Genomic DNA, 19661 nt, shown 5'->3' with positions numbered 1-19661 from the left:
TTAAGCATACTTAATTCTAGTAATAGTTACAGGTAACACATTCTACCATTCTTTGGACTTTGACATACATTTTTCATTGCAATTCTTGCCACCAGTAATATTCGTTAAGTTCAGATTAATTAGATAGGGCACAAAACATATTCCAGTCTACCAACTTTGGTAGTTCACTGGGCCATCTGCTACAAGGAGTATTTGTTCATCCTTCTCCACACTTTAATCAACAAATCCATGCTGGCACAAATTCAACAGCTCCAGCTTGTGAGGCTCCCTTGGGCATGTTGTCAAAAAGCAAAACCCTTGGGCAAGGCAGGCTAGTGGCCTTCATTGCAGGCCCCCTGCACGCAGCACATGGTGGGACAGACACAGTGATAGTGACACTGTGCCATGACCGCTGCCACTCACTACAGAGGAATGCCTCACAGAACAAAATCCACATCATGATGAACATACCCGTGTCTGGTGCTTTTATTTCTAGGTAAGAACTCTGATGCCAAAAGTGCTGAGAAGCAGCATGTCCTCACTCAGGCAGTGCTGGAAAATGAGACTAGCTAAATATTTTGCAGGTGTGGCTCTGACTTCAAAAGCAGGCTCTTGCGAATATAATTCAATGGCTATAAGTTTCCTTCTATATTGCATCTAGTATATAAAGCTTAGAAGGAAAACAGGCAAGGTCTATTTTTTTTTTTTCCTGGAAAAGCTGCCCTGAATTCCCTCAGTGAAAATGGCAGAATTAATAAGAAAAACAAAAACATGCATTCTCTTTACCTTTTCTTCTCCATTATGCTTGTGTGAAGGGACCAGAGTTGGAGATTACTGGAGATTACTGTTCATACGAATTACAGAAGGGCCCAGTGTGGCCCACCATGGGCCAGTGGTGGTCACAACCAGCTCCAGCTGAGAAATCCCACCAGGTGCCAAAAAAGGCAGCATGGCTCAAAGGAATCAGGGAAACAAAATAGCAGCCATTCATGGCTGGAGACCCACTCCTACAGAGAGACAGCTCTGTGTCATAGGGCAGCCCAGATGAGGGGAAGGAAGACTGCCGCCTTGGGCATGCTGTGCCAGAACATCCCTGATGGACTGTGGCCCAGGCTGACAGAAAAAGACATTATACACAAAGCAGCAGGAAACTGTTCCACAAAACAACCCTCCCAGGTTAAATATTGATGGACTTTGTGTTAGTAGTGGTGAAAATTCACAATTTTCTTTTGGCCTAAGGAGTGGAAATATATGTATTACACATAATTGCATCCTTTATTTCTGTAGTAAAATCCTTGTTTAAAAGTTTGTTTTTAATAGCAATTAAGTGAAACTCCTGACTTTAAATTGCTTTGCCTGCAGTGCTTTCTAACCATTCCGAAATTCATGTTTTCCCCTTCTTTTCTAGGTTAGATATTAAGCAGAGGGAAATTATTCATTACTAAAGGAAAGCAGAAGTACTGAAAAGATAACATAAAAGAACAAGGTCCTGCATGTGAAAAACAACACCTGGATCAAAATGTTGACTAACTCCTGACTGTCACTTATCTTCTCCTTTTCCCCTCTGCATCCAGAAATCCAGAAAAATGTTAGAACTGGTGTTAGCGATAATATCAAAATAATACATGCTTCAGAAATAAATGGTCAACCTATATATGATACAAATAAATTCTGCCACTATCCTTATAGTAATACTCTGTGTTTCCAGCTCAATTTTCAACAGCTATAATACATCATACATTTACGAGTTTCTTCAGTAGAGTTAATGTCTTTCAGTAACAACTGGAGCTCTAGCTTATTTAGTCTATTTCGCATATAGTCCTGAATACATCAGGCAATGCCAGACAAATTCTTTGTCTGCTTTCTTTTTCAGATGTTGCCAAAATTTCTTCTGCATTTTCCACAATTTTTGTATTATTTTTTTCCCCTCATGACGATATGGTTCTTTTGGATGATTCAGACTCCTCAGATGACTACTTCTTCCTACAGTGTTCAGTCATCTCTGGGATTCCACTTTTACTCTCTGCGTATGGCTAGGAACCAAAGTAGTCCTAGGTCAAACAAGAGTGGAGTATTATATATTAGCTGTAACTTTTTGAGCTACTGTTAATCCAAAACTATTCTTCAGTTCTGTTGTCCATTAAATGAGACAATTTGGTTATTCAGGATAAAAGTAGTGAGCTATCACACACTGAAAAAAAAAGGTTTCTGGATAAGCAACAGAAAGTTTCAAAAGGGCAGGTATGCAGCTTGTGTAGCTAATCAGAAAAAGAAGTACCAGTGCCTCCAAAGAATGGAGAAACATCACATGAGAACTACAAGGATAGTGAAACTAAGGACAAAACAAATCCTTAGTTTCACCATGATTTTTAGGAAATATCTGTCTATTTTAGCCTGAAATACTTTCAATACAGTTGATTTATAATATAAAATAAAATATAGCCCTCAGATGAAACGCAACCTCTTATTTTATTAGTATTACAGAAATCCAGTGCAAATAATAAATAATAATAATAATAGCGTGGACGGGCTCCTAAACAAACCTAGTTTTCAACAGTATAAAAATAGTTGCTGTATTTTGGGAATGTACTTCCTGCAGTTTCTTTCACCAGGGACACCTTTTTCCTCTCCCTTTAAACTCTCAATCCGTTCTTTAAGCAGCCACTGTGATAGAGTCTTACCTCTGAATGGCTGGGAAGAATGCGGTGTGAGTAACTCTTTTCAGAAGCTGCCATCAATTCATCTTTAAGGAGAATCCTGAAGGAGCAGTTTGTGAGCTCTCCAGCTGGCATCTTCCTCCAAAGAGATCAATCACATTACCTCCTAGACATGTTCAACTTCAACCAGTCCAGGAAGCAAGAGCCCCAAGTTTGTTTTAAAACCTGTGTCTCCAGCTCAGCAGTCTTGCAAGCCATTGCTATGCCACCTGGCCTGCTCATCAAACTATTTATCATTTCCATTAATGCTGCCTTTGTGCTGTACAGGAAGAATGTACTGCAAATGGGCTTTGCAGTAGGCTGAACAGATGAACCTTTTTCTGTACAAAAGAACAGTAATGCTCTTTTAAAGGCTACTCCTATCTTCAGATCTCTATCTCTATTTTAAGCAAGTTGTTTCCTCTCACACCTCTCTGTACCTTTCTTCTCTCCAGATGCCCTTCTGCCAATTTTTCTGATTATGTCTCAGAAAAATATCATTGTGTGTTGGACATTGAAAGGAGTATGAATAGGAGGGAGGAGAATGCCAATTTCTTGGCCATTGGTAACATGCTTCAAACCCACCAGAACAGTTCATTGCTATAAAGTGATTCACAGATATTGAACATCTTAAAAATATTACCCATGAACTCTCAAGATTAGTTATGTCTTCAAGCTCTATAAAAAGTTAAAAAATAAAATAAAATAAAAAATAAAATAAAAATAATAAAATAAAATCTCTAGTGAAAGGGCTTAGGAAAAAAAAATTGCACCTGCTAGCAGGACTACATGAACAGTGGACTGCTCTATGTTCTTTGGATATATCAACACAATACAGAAAACAAACAAACAAACAAACAAACAAAAGCATTAAAAACAATACAGATAAAATACAAATTAAGGGAAAGGACAGTTTGATTTATTTATATTATACAGTTTCATTTATTCCTATTTAGCCTTTTTACTACATTAAGATCACTTTACCCAGTTCTAGAAGAGTAAAACAACCTTATATTTGTCATCAGTTATATTTAAACCTACTTAAATACTGTATCAAAATGGTGTAAAGTGTCCTTAATGGAGATTAAGCTTTAAGGAAAAAAATCTAGAGATACATAATCCAGAAAAATTTATCTCCACACTGTAAGCGTGATTAATACAGGTCCTTATTAACAGCTTTAGAGTTGAACATTTTAGAATGATTTTTCAGTCTTATAGTTGAGAATTAGAGAACAATCAGAATATTATGCATGTGTGTTATATGTATTTATGTATTTTTTATTAATTTTGATTCCTAACAGAAAACAAAAAAAAAAGATAGCACTATATCAGAAAAAAAAAAAAAAAAAAAAAAAAAAAAGTATCTGTAACTGATTTCAATAGCAGTTTTGCCAAAGTAAATTATATTTAATAAACCCTTTCTCAGGGAGTATGGCTGTTCTGTTTAGATTAACTTCAAATGAAAATTTAGAAATTAGATTTATTAAGGTAAGCCAAGATGCACTAGTAATCCATGATAATATTCGTATGTGCCAGAATGAACTCTGGAGGTCTCTTATGGATGAAAACAACATTTCCTTCTGGGAGAAAAATTTTAGATGTACTCGGCTTTATAGTGCTGAGCTCCCTGTATTTACCTTCTTATCAAAGCCCCCAAATGATCTACCAGCACCAAGTCTTCTTCAGAGTTGCAGAACTCCTCTGTGTAAATCTAACTACACTTAGACTATGTCAACATCTTTTCTCGTATGTTGATGAATTCATACCAAGCTTCACTCTCCCTGTATATGGTCTTTCAGTTATACAAACACGCTTAAAGAAGGTACAGTGCTTCCAATTCAGCAGTTTATTAATAACTTGGTTTTGTTTTCTGTTTTGTTTTTGTTTGGAGGGGAGGTGTTTCATATGAAATCACAGAATCATGGAATATCCCAAGTTGGAAGGGACCCACAATCATCATCAAGTCCCACACCTGGCTTCACCCAAGTCCCCCCTCAAAATCAAGCCATTACTTTTGAGCATATTGCTAGAAAAGTTTTAATAACTCTGAAAAACTTTTTTTTTTTTTTTTTTTTTTTTTGTCACCCAGTAAGACAGGACAAATAAAAGATGTGCTACTTTCAAATGAAAACATTTTTCAAAAGCTTTCTCTTGGATGGAGCCATACCAGTAATCACAGAATACTTTTCAATTTAGCTGGCTAGTTCAGTAGGCTTAGGGTTAAAAATCACTTAAGAAAACCAGGGATCTAGATTTAACTCCAGCAGTCAGAGTTCCACTGTACTACTTCACAGATCAGTTTTTCTGTCTTGGATCTTACCATCTGCATGTTAAATCCATTTTACTTTATTGTTGTTTCAGCATAACCAGATGCAACTGAAGTACAATACAATAATCAGATGTATTGTTTTCCTGAAATGTGCACTTCAGAGCATGTGTAAATACATATGTTTTATAGTTAGTTTCAAAGAGCTGATTCCAATTCAGAACCTTTCCAGTAACAATTCACTTCTAATGACTTTTCAGCACCCTGGTGAAAAAGCCTTATACACCATCACACACACTTCCACAGGAGGGAATTAATACAGAAGGTCTTAAGTTCATGGAAAGGTCACTGAAAGAAGATGAAGAAAATGATTTTTTTTTTCTTACCCCCACAGTATCAGCTTCAGCATACAGCAGCTAAAAACAAACAGAGGACTGTCCATTCCTTCCCTCACCTCTACACTTGGTGTGTGAAAATAAAAGCAAAAAATTATATAATTGAAGAAAATGTTGAAAATGAAGAAAACATGGACTTTTATTTTAGATTTGCCATGTTTTTTCTAGTGTTGCTATCCAGCAACGTATATGACATTTCTTTACATATGTATTATGATATGACTGATTTGAAATACTACTGTTACTCAGTTTTGCAGTTGTGAAATGAACACATTCTGAAAGCTATATTTTCAATGTGATGATAATGACAGCAATGACAATTAACAGTACTAGGTAATTCAAAAGAATTCTTATAAGATGGGGAAGTGGCTGACATGTATGAGTAGTGCAGTTGAGGATGAAGAGCAAGAGAGATCTACTACAGTCAAAGGACAAAACAACTTGTATCAAAGCTATCAGAATCAGTGTAAAATGAAGCAGCAATTTCCAGCCATACCATAGAAATATCACTAATGTATCAAACTATAACAAAATAAATAAGAAATAAAATTACTAGAAATTGGGATAGAATTGGTTTGAAAAGAAGCACCAATGAACACTCTAAACTGGAACAATGCTAGGTAAGCACATTTATTTTTGGAAACAAAAGCAGCTTTTTTTCTTTTTACTACAAAAGTTGATAAAAGTGCAAGAGAGAAAAACACTCTAGGAATGAAGCTAAAATGGATTATTTGATCTGAGACTGATGGAGAGCAATTCACAAAGGGCTTGACTTCTCAAGTGCATTTCACAGTGTTCCTCCAGCCAGAGACAAAATATGTAATAGTGTTATAGAGGTGGAAACATAGTTAAATTAGGGTAAGTCTGAGATATTTATAATTATGCCACATACAAAATGTGAGATTATGTCTCCATTTTCCCGTTTTCATTTTTCAGTTAAATTGATTTGCCTTTCACATATTTTCTCTATTTGAAAATACTGAATAAGTATACCAGCATTCAAGAAAGCAAGCAACAATAATTTTGATCATAAATTCCCTAGCCAGTTTTATATGATTTAAATTCTTAAGTTTATTCAAACCCACAAATATCATTTAGAGTGTGTTCATTGACAGTCCAGTTTCTGGAAATATGGCCTCCATTTTTGTTCCTTGGGTTTGTAGAAAAATTCTATAATGTACTTTATTTTTATATTAAGACAAATGTTGTATCTTGTTCCTGTAAGTCCAAATTCAATTCCTGGTCAAAGAAGGGGGAGTCTTTGGTACATGTTTTCCTGAAAGATGAACTGGACTCTTGTATTATGTTTAACATGATGACAGTTAATTTTCTTTTCAAAGACTTAATTTAAATATCTGTAGAATTATTCTCAAAGTACAACTACATGTCCATTTACCAAAAAGAGTAAGAGAATTTAACTTATTTCTCTTCAGACAATAGCTAGAGCAATTCTTAACTTCCAAAGTGTAAGAAGAATTTGAAAGTGAAATATTAACTTCACAGAATCCCCCTTACCTCTGATACTTTTATGTAGCACCAGAAAAGATATTTTTGATCTTTACTGAACCAATGGTACAGGAACTTTCTTTAAAAAAAAGGAATGCAACATACTAAGTAATCAGCTAAATCCAAATGCCACAATTAGGTTTAGCACAGACTTACTAATTATATTTTCATGTGAAATTACTGTGCACAGTACTTGAAACACTCTGTACTGAAAAGATACTATGCAATATGTAATCAGTCTGAAAAATATTTCCTTATTCTCTAAAAACAGATCAAAATTATTAGCAATATTAATTATTACAGCCCTACCAAATCTGAGTTTATTATGGAAGGACTAAAAAGCCCTTGTTCTCAATAAGAAGTTTCCATTAAATTGGGGGTGTCTTTATGTAAATGGAGTCCATGTCTGACTCAGTGGCTCAGCAGATGTGGAGCAGAATTGCATGTCATTCCAGCTGATATGAATGAGAAGCAAGTTCCCCATCTCTCTCTTTTAGATATTCAACCAGTTCACTCCATTAAAAACATATTAAAAAATAATAAAATAAAATAAAATAAAATAAAAAACCAGAATAACTGATTATTAATTTATAATGTACAAATTGAAATGCACAAAAATACTTACATTAAACATGCTGTGCTAAGCTATCCTGTCCCACTCTGAATCTTTGATAAGACTGATACTTTGATAAGCTTTGATACAAGCTTTCCAGACAGGATACCCACCTAGACTTTCAAGTACCACCAGTACTTCAAATTCTACATGTACTTCAAAGAGCTAGAATAAATGTTATATAAAACTGCACAAAACAAAAGACAATATACACAAAAATCCACATAGGTATAGTTTTTACCTTACAGACAGCTAATATAAGTTCAATTTGAGGAATCACTCAATACAGTTACTTAGTAGTAATTTATATCATAGTATATCTGCACATTCAGTAGAGAATGTGCAGTCAGCATCAGCTTCACTCAAGTCAGAAGAATCATCATAGCAGTGGAAATTGTCCTAGTAGTGACCTTAGGTGGTCACAATTGCTTGTCTTTTTCTTTATGTCTACCAAAGGCAGTATGAAAATATTTCCACTCAGGGGAAGAAGAAGAAAAAAAAAAAACTACACACATACACACACACACACAAAAAAGACTTTTAAGATGGCGATTCCACAGCCTTTCAAGGGTATCTGTTCTTTCATTTCAACCTAAATGTTTCTAGCTAAATAATTTAAATGTCCCATTAACTATGCCATGTAACACAGGATAGGTTTTTCTGTTTGTTTTTTCTTTGCAAGATCTTTCATCCACTAAACTAAACCTATGCCCATACACATGAGAGGTTTTTGTAATATTTCTCATAGTGAAGCAATGCTCAGGTATGAGAAACAATGGTTTATTATTGTGGAAGTACAAATAAAAAGATATACTGAATGCAACTGAAGAAAGTGAATGCCTTTATAACTAGAATTTCTGCCAACAGTTGGAGTCCAAAGCAAAAAAAGATTCAGGTCAGTTGATAGCTTCTTAAATACTACTGAAATTCAATAAAACAAACGAACAGTTGCCAAGAGACCTTTATTGTCTCATTATTGTATTCATCATATACATGTTCATGAATGTTCAACACAGCATTCTCAACACATTTCATTCCTTCTTTCTCATTCTGCTAAGGACAGACCTTACTTATGCAGATTTGTTTATAAAAGAAAACAGCTTTTCACATTAATTTAGGGGTTGCTCAGTTTATTTACAGAGAAACAGATTTGAACAGCCTTTTCAGGCCGTCTCATTTTCTATCCTTCTTCATTTATATGACTGTTCTCTAAAGTTTCTTAAACACTTCTCATCTTTAGAGTGCATTATGTATATAATACATGGACAGAAATTTTCTTCCTGAGCTAAGATTTACTTTGAATCAGTAATTTTTTTATTTTCTTTTTCAAGGACAGAATTTTGTCCTTGATCTTTCAGCAATGTTACTCACCTATGATCACCATACACTCATTTTCCCTAAGATATGTAATTTCTATTAGTATAAACTTACAATAATTTCAAAGAAGAAAAAAAAAAAAACAAAAAAAAAAAAAAACTCAAAATATCCGAAAATAAGATACATGAAATATAGAAATAAAAAATTTGAATTTTAATACTGGTCTCAATAAGGAAATTCTAGTTTTATTTATAAAATATCAACAAAATGGCATCTTTTTCTTTCATTTGAATTAAATCACTTGTTTCAATACTGAAGACCAAGAGAAAACATTTTTATTTCTGAAGTGATTTTTTTTTCTGGCTTTTGCTTAGGCTTCTGTTCATAGATGCAACAGATTTTTAGTGTTTATACTCATTCACCCAAGACCAAAACAAATGTTAATTAAGAAAAAAAAATCAGAACCCTGTTTACATCAACGTAATCTGTATAAATCATTAGTTGCCAATACAAGTTCCAGCATAATTTAAAAGGTCCAGAATCTAACCATTCACGTATACTTTGCTCTGGAGTTCTCTGGGATTCACAAACTTATTTGGAATTTGTCTACTCTGTTATGTTTATCATATAAATTGGAACATGTACTTGAAATTTTAATATTTTGAAGAAGATAAATTACTGCTTTGAGACCAATTTAAACCATTATGACACACAGATGATGAATATACTGTCATTTTCCCCCTTTTCTTTCCTAAAGACAATTGACTGTAGCAAATCTGTAAACTGAAATGATTTAATTAGCATCCAGGGACAGTTTAGTGGTATTTAATCAACAAAGAGACTATAAGTTATTTTAAGAAAATAACAAAAATAAATAAATAAAATATAAAAATAACCAACCTCTGGTTACATCCTGCCAGTTCTTTTATGGTAAATTCTAGTTAAAAGGAACATACTTTGCAGTTTAGATGGATCACAGGAAACAATACTTATCTTTAGACTAGCAAGAAAAATGTTCATGAGCCTGATTCCAATTTTTAGTCTGTACAACAGATGGACTACATGAAAAAAGTCTCATGAGAGTTAAGATGAAGGGAGAAACAAGTCATAGAAGGAAGAAGAACATAGCTATTATTTGAAGCAAAAAAGTCAGTACAGTAGTGTTCAAACACAAATTCACAGAAAAAGAAGACAACCTTTTTCTTCCCTGAAGAAACAGGCTCATCTACCAACTGCCACAATGTCCACGACCTAAGATAGCACCAAGACAGAAATCTTCATTATATTAATACCTTTGCATATTCTGTGATCATTTTTATTTTCATTACCTTATCCCAATTGTAACACTACTGAGACAAGATAGAATTAACCTTTCTAGCTTATTCATCTGTTTCATCCTATTTGTGGAGGCTCGACTCTTTCTCATTATGCTGTATTCAGCTGGATCTTTGCTCACTCTAGGGTTACTGATCATATCCCTTTAAAAGCATCTCTGTCCCCATTTCAGCAGGACAGCACTTCCAGTTTCTCCTGTGCTTTCCAGCTTACCTCTCCTTCTCCTGCTTCAGGAGCAGGGCTGATCAGCACAAGACAATCCAATATTCTGACCAGACTGGACTCCACACATTAACTTTCTCTGGCTTATCCATTTCTGCATAATAAAGCTGGGAAGAGTTGAAAGAAGCACCTAGTTCATACCCCTAGGGTCCAATCTATGCATTAAAAGCGACTTGTTTATGGCTTTTCTTAAATTAGTAGGAAGACACACAGTGATTCCTCCACAGAGAATACGGGGAGAGTACTTTGACTAGGGTAACAAACAAACCAGTAATAAATGTTCTTTGTGGTAATAATTTAGATGTTCACTGTTGTAAAGGGAGCCTGGGATTCCAAATTTCTCTTTTATTTCAAATTGGGCTCTAACCACGGATTGTCATGCTCTATACTATCTTCATCCTGTTACAGTCACATAACTGGCTTTCCTTCATATAAGATTACATTTACAGCAGATGCATGCAGCAGGACACAATGGTGCTGTCAGAACAGTTGAAGTGTGCACTTGAATTATCAGTTTTCAGTGCATTCCTGAGAACGACACTAGAGTGTCATGGGCTTTTACTGATTGCAGTGTCAAATCACAGCTTTTCAGACAGCTTTTTTCCAGTTGCTCAACAAATACTGAACGAATGAAGAACTTGTTTATCTTTCCTCAGAATGGACCTACAGTCTTCTAAGAACTTGGCGTGTGTGCAACTCCTCAGTCTTGACTTAATGTTATCTTGAGAAGAATCCAGATGTATGCATGCTTTCTACTTATATTTAAAGTACCATCTCTCCTTGTATACATATTTATAAAGTAATAATAGGAATACATAATGTAAATTTGACACACACACACACAAAATTAACAATTAGCAACAATGTCCAAATTTTACTGCTATAGCAAAATATGATTGTCTTGAACAGGGTCCTTTTGGGAACTGACCATTCAGAAGAAGAAAATCCATAACTCAAAAATTATCATAAAACAAGGCATGCATTATCACCCTAAACAGCATTTCCAAAGGAGAATAAACTGTGGGTGACTAAAAGACAAACAAAGGAGGTGAAAATATGATATCCATCTTATATTAAGAAATCACTGGCCAAATGAAAGAAACATATAAAGTTATAAATGATTTGCCTTCATTGTATTTGGTTTAATGAATTTGAAATTAATTCTTAATGGCGTAAGGAGTCTTAAAATACTTAGTTTCAGCCAAAACTATCATGTTCAGTTTCAGGCACAGGTTCACAACTCAGCTTCGTCTTATCCCATGGCTGGAGTTAGTGTCTTCCTCAGATGAAGGAAGTACTTCCTTTCAAAAGGTTTCTTCCCTCCACACCACTCACCCTCCCCCCCCCCCCCCAAAAAAAAAAAAAAAAAACATTTAAACCATTTTGCAGCTGAACTATAAAAATATTTAAACTCTGCTTTAAGACTGACAGTTTCTCATAGCTAAGAGTTGTTTCCATAAGTACTTCAAAGGCAAATGGTGCTATGAACTTCCCAGCGGTGTGTCCTGTCTTTGAAATCTATGAGTTGTCCAAAGGGGATGCTACTAAAAAAAATAAAAAAGAAAAAAAAAAAAAAAAAAAGAAAGAAACTGACAGTCTTAAAAAGTATAATTTAATTTTACTTACATCAATAGCCACAAAAAAAAAAACAGAAGATTATATTTTTATTTATTTTTTTTCTGTCTCCTCAGAGTGCAATGTATTTCAAGAAAAAAGACATAGCTGAGACTAATGTTATCAGCAGGTTATTGTTAACAGCAAGTATCTTAATATGAAGGGCCTGGAAACTCAAGAAAAAATATAAATATAAAGTGAATATTTTCAGGACATAATACTTTATGCTTATTTAAAATAAATAAATAAATAAATAAATTCCTAAAGTTCCTTATTCATTCTTAATCTCCACACACATATTTTTAAGAAAGATCTCATGCTCTTTTTTCTCTAATGTTTACAGTAGTCACTGGTAGATCAAGTAGATCACAGCAAACACAAGGAAAAAAAAATTTCCATCTTCATTCCTATTTCTACTTATAAACTGACTTTGAAGCATTCTTTATAAGATCAGATAATTTAACAACATATCTCTTTCATAAAGCATGGACTTTAGAGAGCCCATTAAACAATAAATATTTAAATAATAAATAATAATAATATAATAATAAATAATAAAATAAGCTCGATATTTCTTGCCTTAAGTCTGTAAAAATAAACTTGAAATCAGAAGCTTGATTATGCTTTTGGTACCTTCAGCCAAGAAACTTTTAGAAAGGCAGCCTTTAAACTTCACTGACCTGCTTTTGTTTTTGTTTTCTTTAAAGGCATGAAGAAATAAATTGGTTAGTGCTTTATGCACTGCCATCTCTGACTGTTCCCTTCTCACTGTTTGCTAGATACACACACACCTTATTTGAACTTAAATAGGAAGCAGTCATTCTGTCCTTCTGTAACTGGTTTATCTAGCAGAGTTAGTCTCACTACATGTAGCCTTACCATGTAACACATATTGATGTTTCCTTAATTTCATTTTTGTATTTCAGATTTAGATAGATGGTAGTGTTACGTAACAAAAGTATCAACAATCTTCCAGCCCAATAAACTATGATAAGGGTTTGAGGCTCATTTTTTTCTTGTCAGTGTCAGTTCAACAAGCATGGAAGAAGTCTGTAACATTTCCAAGAAGATTAAATATATCTCATTTGTCTGGGTGGCTTCCTTGTGTCTTCCACTACTGGGAGATAAAAGCTCTTACCAGCTTTTAGTTCTGACCTCCACTAAATAAACCTCAAATCAGACTTACCTTTTTACATTTGTTTTTAAAAAGATTTTTCAAATCAAATTCCATTTTCAGGGCAAAATAAATATTTTAAGGTGAATTTAAGGGAAAGGTAGTAAACTAGAATATTTCTGCTGGAAAATCAGGAGTTGATTTTTAACTCATATGAATTATCTGCAAAACAAGCCTCCAAACTTTGTTTTCAACTCATACCAGCCAAAAACAGAGCTCCTTCCGCAAATCTCTCTGAAAATGAAGATAATGAAATTCTAAACAAACATAGAATCTGATTTCTAACTTAGCTAATGCCAGAAGCAGCAATAGAATTTAACTGTTCTGTTTGACCAGGCATTCTAGTACGTCTTTCAAGTTAACGTATTTTTCTTCAAAATCTAAATTTTAAATAAAATAAAAAGACATAGCTGTTAGCAACTGCTAAAATACTGAGGTAAACAAAAATAGAACATGACTGATTTATTGAGAGCTGCAAGCCCAGACACACAGATTTCAGAAAATGAGGCATACTTTTGAGAATACTTACTCTAATGAATCCACATTTTGTTATACACACATAATATACAAAAATATACAAATATATTTTGTTATGCAAATATATATTTATTATACACTACCCTGCCAATGGAATTTCTTGTAGTTTAGATTAAGTTTTCTTAAAATAAAGCTATAACTGTAGTGACACCACTCCTCCTTCTACTTGTATATGTGAGTATATCTGCATATACTCTAGTGCTTTAGCCTTACCAGTGCTGTCATCGTAAACAACAGTAACTGTCTTCCACTTGAAGAACTGCACAAGGTCAAGGATGGCACGGCTGAGTGAAGAGAAGTCTGGATAGAGACTGACATAGAAGGAGTCCTTGTTGTCTGACACCTGATGTTTCCAGCGGGTCTGGATATGTGGAACACCCAAAGCATTGCAGATGGATTGCACAGCATTAGCTGAGGAGCTATGAGATGGTCCAAAGATGGCAGCCACCCCAAGGGACAGCTGATCGCAGGCTAAAGAGGAGACAGAAGTCTGTCAATGATGAGAGGAAAGAAGGCAGTGTGCCAGAAGGTATTGCACAATTCATATTAAATAAAGGCTCTCCATGAAGTGAAACTGATATTCTTTCTATAATGCTTTTTTTTTTTTTTTTACACAGTTTTCAACTTCAGACTACATTTTCACACATTGTCTGTGAACTGATGAATAGCAACACTTCACATCTAAATAGTGCTCAGCTACATTTAGTAAACGCTTCTATGTCACAAAGGCCAGCAATTGTGCATCTTATAAAAAACACAGATGAGAAAAGAGATTTATGCTCAGCTGTATCTTCCATTTGGAAAAGGGCCGTGAGACAGTATTCTAGTCTAGGCTGTTTAAACGTTAACATCCTCCTCAATGCATCAATACTATTTCTATTGTGATCCTAATTACTTAGAAATTATGTATCTTAAGTGAATTCCAGTTAAGTGTCAAGCAAATGATGAACTACATTGAAATGAACATTTGAATTTCTGTATCTGAAAAGTATATATGTTGACTAGAAAAAGACCAACATTTTCCCTAAAAGAAAAATGCTATTTGCTAGTGTAAAAAATAAAAATAGAAAATAAGAAGAAAAAAAAAATCAGTGTTCATTCTTAAACACTGGAAATACTTTTTTGCTACACCTATATTAATAAACACAAAACTGGCCCTGAGAGTCACTGTCATGATAGTGCTGCATTACAGTGGGTTAGTGTTCATCTTTCCAATGTAGGGTGGCCCCATATATCCTGTGCATTAGCAGTCTCTGGTCTATATTATTTCCCGTTGTATGCTCCAGCATTATCTTGCAGAACATGAGTTGACATATGCTAGAAAGAAGGCAGAAGAACTAGGCAGTACTGGAGACCAGTGCTTCAGCCCATGCCCTGATCCAGTTCAAATTGCCATTATAGAAATAACCTCTATGAGTGTGCAGTTCTGGAACACAACAGGTTCTGCCTTCTAAGAAAACAGCCTGTTAGAGAGAAGCAATGAAAAGTATTTCCATAATCTAATGTGGATGTGAGTATTTATATGAGGTTTGATTAATTAATATTGTTACACTACCATCAATGTTTCTGACAGCTGAGGAAAGAAGCAGTAGAAACAAATTTTGCTGCATTACTTTTTTCTCAGCAAAGCAAAATTAATTGTTTTAATTGTGCACGTCAGTCCTTTTCAACATGACAAAAATACTGCTAAGTGTCTCAAATGCATTCCAGAAACTGTGCTGGCATACCTTTTTATTGTTGCAGAGTACCAGTGGTTTAAATGAACTTCTCATATACACACAGGATCTCCATTGCATTACTGAGTATCGGATCAGGGCCTAAATGACTAGCTTGATAAAAAAAACATTTATGCTAATATTGCCCTTCCTAAGAGTAATCAACAAGCTTTATGCAAATGTCAGTAAATGGGATCACTAACAACAGCAATAGCTACCAGATGGCTTTTCAATGGGCTTTTTTTTTTCCCCCTCTGTTTCTGAGATTTGAATAATGCAATGCTTTCACACGTGATTTAATACGGCACTGGCTCTATCAGATGCATACCAATTTTTGTACTGCATTGAGAGATATTTTGTTTGCATTTACATTATTCTTCACTGAAATAGTATCTTGGAAATATCATCTTGCCTTCAGGTTGCTCTTTGGTATAGTACCTTTAAAAATCCATTAATATTTCATTTGTATTCAACTTCAAAAGTATGTGTTACTAAGAGGTCTAAACAGGCTATTTTTGATGCAGTGCCTGCCTGCTCACTAATGGACATAATCATGAACCACAAAATGAGTCAAATGCTTAAACCTCATTGTTAAAACTCTGTGTTGGAGCCATCATAATAAAATGAACCATTTTATGTTAACCTTTAGCCTTTGGTTCCGAACTAAAGCACCTGTCAGCACAAATGTAGTTGGCTGTATTGTGAATTGATGAGGCAAAAAGCTATTAGCACTGGAAGATTACACAGATTTTGATACAGCCTAGTTACAAATAAAGACTTGCATTCTCATGCAAGATGCAAGTGGGAACAATGAATATATCCAATCTATTCAATATATCCAATCAATGACATTTTGTCATTCTAACTTGAACTATTCTATTCTATCAAGAATTAGCAACACAGTATTATGGCTGGAGCTTGGAGCCTTCAAGCCTTACCCCAAGTAAGGACTAGAAGTAGTGTTGTCATCTCCAGAAAGACTTATTCAATATATCCCAGAACAGATATCTCCACTCCTCACATCCTCCCTCAGGAATGAAGAGAAACTATGTCATTAAATTGCACTAGACAGAATGCACTGGAGTCAGGAAGCAGTTGAATTTGGGAGATGGGGAGGAAAAGAGAAAGGAGAGGCCAGAATTAAGGATCAACCCATTCATTCATTGTTGGCTGAGATAGAAGGAGTTCTCTCAGAACCTTCTTTAACCCATCATCCAAAACGTTGAAATGACAACTCAAAAAATATGCATTAGAAGGCTAGTTCACCCTATTTCTCACAATCTCGTCTGCAAAGAAGAGATAGACTTATAATGGTTAATTTGACTAATAAACAGGAAAAATAGGTTAGCAAGATTAACTCTGCATGTTGCAACAAAAAAAGGAAAAAAAAATATTTCTCATTGTTTCTAGACTGATTTTAATCAGTATTATGTTTCACTTTAAAGTTGTACTTTATGCATATTTTGACACAGCAGCTTTTCCCAAGTAGCATTTCTAATGGAGCTATAAATGTTTTAATTCTACTTAGCACCAAAAATTCTGTATTGCATAAAGTCTTCACAGGGTATGACATGTTGTGGACTAGATCACTTGGTAGACTTAAGGTTGAAACCTGCCATAAGGTTGACCTCTTATCCTTTTACCCTTATTTTCTTGTTAATTATAACATTCATATAAAACTGGCTCAACAATTTATTAAAAAAAAAAATGTTGTTAAAGAATATGTAATACAGTGCAAGAATCAGTCCTACTAAGTTCTGTCATCACATCTTTGTATTTTCACCTATAAAGTGCATACAGAATTTACTACGTTTTGTACTTTCTAGAGCATGGCAATGATGGAGTACAACTTGCATGTGGCATCACAATGTTGTAGACTAGAATGTAAAGCAATCTCAAAACAATTTTTGTGAGAAGCAAAGATTTGAAAATTTTTATTTTATTTTTTTTAAAGAAAATTGTTTATAGTTTGGAGAAAACTTCTGAACTGAGGTCTGGATGTTCACCTGGTAACAACATGGTAAAGAACAGACCTAATTTTTAAGCTTATATAAAATGTGTAATACTATAACTGCTTGCTCTCCTTTGAAAAACACAGCTGATTAAGTATGCAAGACATACATATGCTAAAGATATTAGCAGAGATGTAGTTTAAGTGATGAAATACTTAAAATGGAATTAGAACCCTGTTGAATATCTGGAAATGAAATTTTAGCCATGAAGTCATAAAAGTTGACATCTAGATTTGGAGCAGAAGGAGGGGGCTTTCTTTGTAGGCTTTCCTCTAAAGATGTTGGAAGCAGATGGAAACTTAAGATCCCAATTTTATTTACCTCATGGACTCAGATTAAGTTTTGCTGGTAATATTGAAAACACTGTATCATACTCCCATCTATAAAATGTTCACTTCTGGTGTTAAGAAGTACTTTATGTTCAGGGAAAGTCTAACACAGGGATAACTCCTACACGGGTGAGGAAGTCACTGAAACATTACAGCTTATGCAATGCAGCTCAAGTAAAACACATTGACATTTGCACCTGTACAAAAGGGTTCTGTTACATGACTAACAATTCTGAAATAAGCCACTATAGGCCTAATGGCATATAGTCTTGATTATACCACTGAATAACTAGTTCTGTGGGCTGAACTTCCTTCCTCTTCCAAGCTCACTGGAAGTTGGGAGCAGCTGGCATTTTACAGGAAAAATCTGGTGGTAGTGTTTTCTAATTCCAGAGGAGCCGATCTCAAAAACATCCTCATCACAAAGCTCAAAAAAAAATAATAAAAAAAAAAAAAGAAAAAAAAGATTATTTGCAATTTTAAACATTTAAAGAAATAGCTTTTGTAAAGATTTCATATAAAGAAATAGTGGGAGAAAAGCTGACATATTAAGTTTTCAAATAGTTACCATTACAGTCTTCAAAAGGCAGTCTTTAAAACCTTTCTTTGATGTGAGGCACAACCTTGTACAATGTCATTGTATATGGTTTTATGGACAGACAATAAGTAGGTAAAGCAAGGGAGTCATCTGCTAAGTACAGTAATTAAATATGCAAAAGGTTACCTTTTTTGGATGCTTCAAAACTGTCATAGAGATTTATCTTTTGGGTGTCATATGTTAATGTGGTGTTCGGCAGAAGAGTTCTGTTTCTGTTGATTGTGTTCACAGCAAATCTGAAGGCTAATTCTTCTGCTCCCATTGGACCAGATTCCACACACTCAAAAATACCTCCTGGTAGTGAGGGAGACGAGAAAGGGAAAAAAAAAAAAAAAAAGAAAAAAAACACCTCTATTAAGCCAAAATAGCATACAGGAACATTTGTAATGATTGGTAGCTTAATAAGCCTGATACAATGCAACTAATGCAAAATATCTCATGATTTCAGTGAGGTTTGAATCAAACTATAAGCTAACAATATTTTAATATTTTAATAGTTAATATTTTAATCAAACTTACCTTAAGGAAAATGTTTTGTGCTGTTTTTTGTTTGGTTTTACAACATTTACTTTACTATTGGGAATAAAAGACAATATAAAATAACCACATTATTTAGAAGCAAAATAGAATAGGGATGAAGAATATGTAATTATTTTTCATAGTTAAACTGGTTACATAGTTAAAAAGGACTGAATTTACCGCTTCCAGATGTGCAAGGGCAAGATTTATGGAGTCTTGTATTCTATTGTTCCTAGACTTACTATGCAGCTATAATGAACTGAAAATTCATTGGAAATGCAGCACAAGATATTACTGCCTCTAAAATGCAGATGTATAGACATTTTAGCATGATTGTGTGCCTGAACTGATAAATATGTTGACCAGAGATTCAAATTTTCATCATCTGCACTGAGTTGCATGTATATGTTAGCCTCATTCTCAACAGAGGAATCAACTATACTCTACATAAAGCTCCATCACAAAGCAAAAGGATTGGCCAAGTGTACTGCCAGAGTAGGACATGCCCCAAATAACAGGAAATATCTAGAATGTTTCTGAGCAAGACTTCATCTTCAATGAACCAAACAAGATCGTTGAACAGTGCCGTACTTCAGCCCTTCTCATTTTGTCATGAGACATCATTGTCCATGAAATGTATATTAACACCTGCTTTGGGGTAACAATTTGTTCATGGGTCTGGAAAGGCCAAAGATAAGGTGACAGTAAAAGTAACCTAAAGATATGCCCTTACTATAGTGTCATGAAATGGCTCAGCAAAAAGATCAGCATCAGTATGGCCTCTTCTGTCCTCATGCTAACAGAATCTGTGAATAATAATGTGGAGGACAGACA

General features: G+C 34.4%; 1 protein-coding gene across 1 annotated transcript in view; it reads right to left on the bottom strand.

Annotated features, from left to right (window-relative positions):
• The window catches only part of GRIK2 (glutamate ionotropic receptor kainate type subunit 2), a gene marked incomplete at both ends in the record, with an annotated part of 394793 nt that overhangs the window by 246854 nt on the left and 128278 nt on the right, over positions 1 to 19661 (bottom strand). The window contains 2 exons of the mRNA XM_084284092.1: positions 13868 to 14125; positions 18435 to 18602. Of these exons, the coding sequence (XP_084140218.1) occupies positions 13868 to 14125; positions 18435 to 18602 (426 nt within the window). The remainder of the gene's footprint in view (positions 1 to 13867; positions 14126 to 18434; positions 18603 to 19661) is intronic.

Source organism: Netta rufina (assembly GCF_964035555.1).
Source record: "Netta rufina genome assembly, chromosome: 3".
Classification (NCBI taxonomy): Eukaryota; Metazoa; Chordata; class Aves; order Anseriformes; family Anatidae; genus Netta; species Netta rufina.
This window is presented reverse-complemented; position numbering and strand designations above follow the sequence as displayed.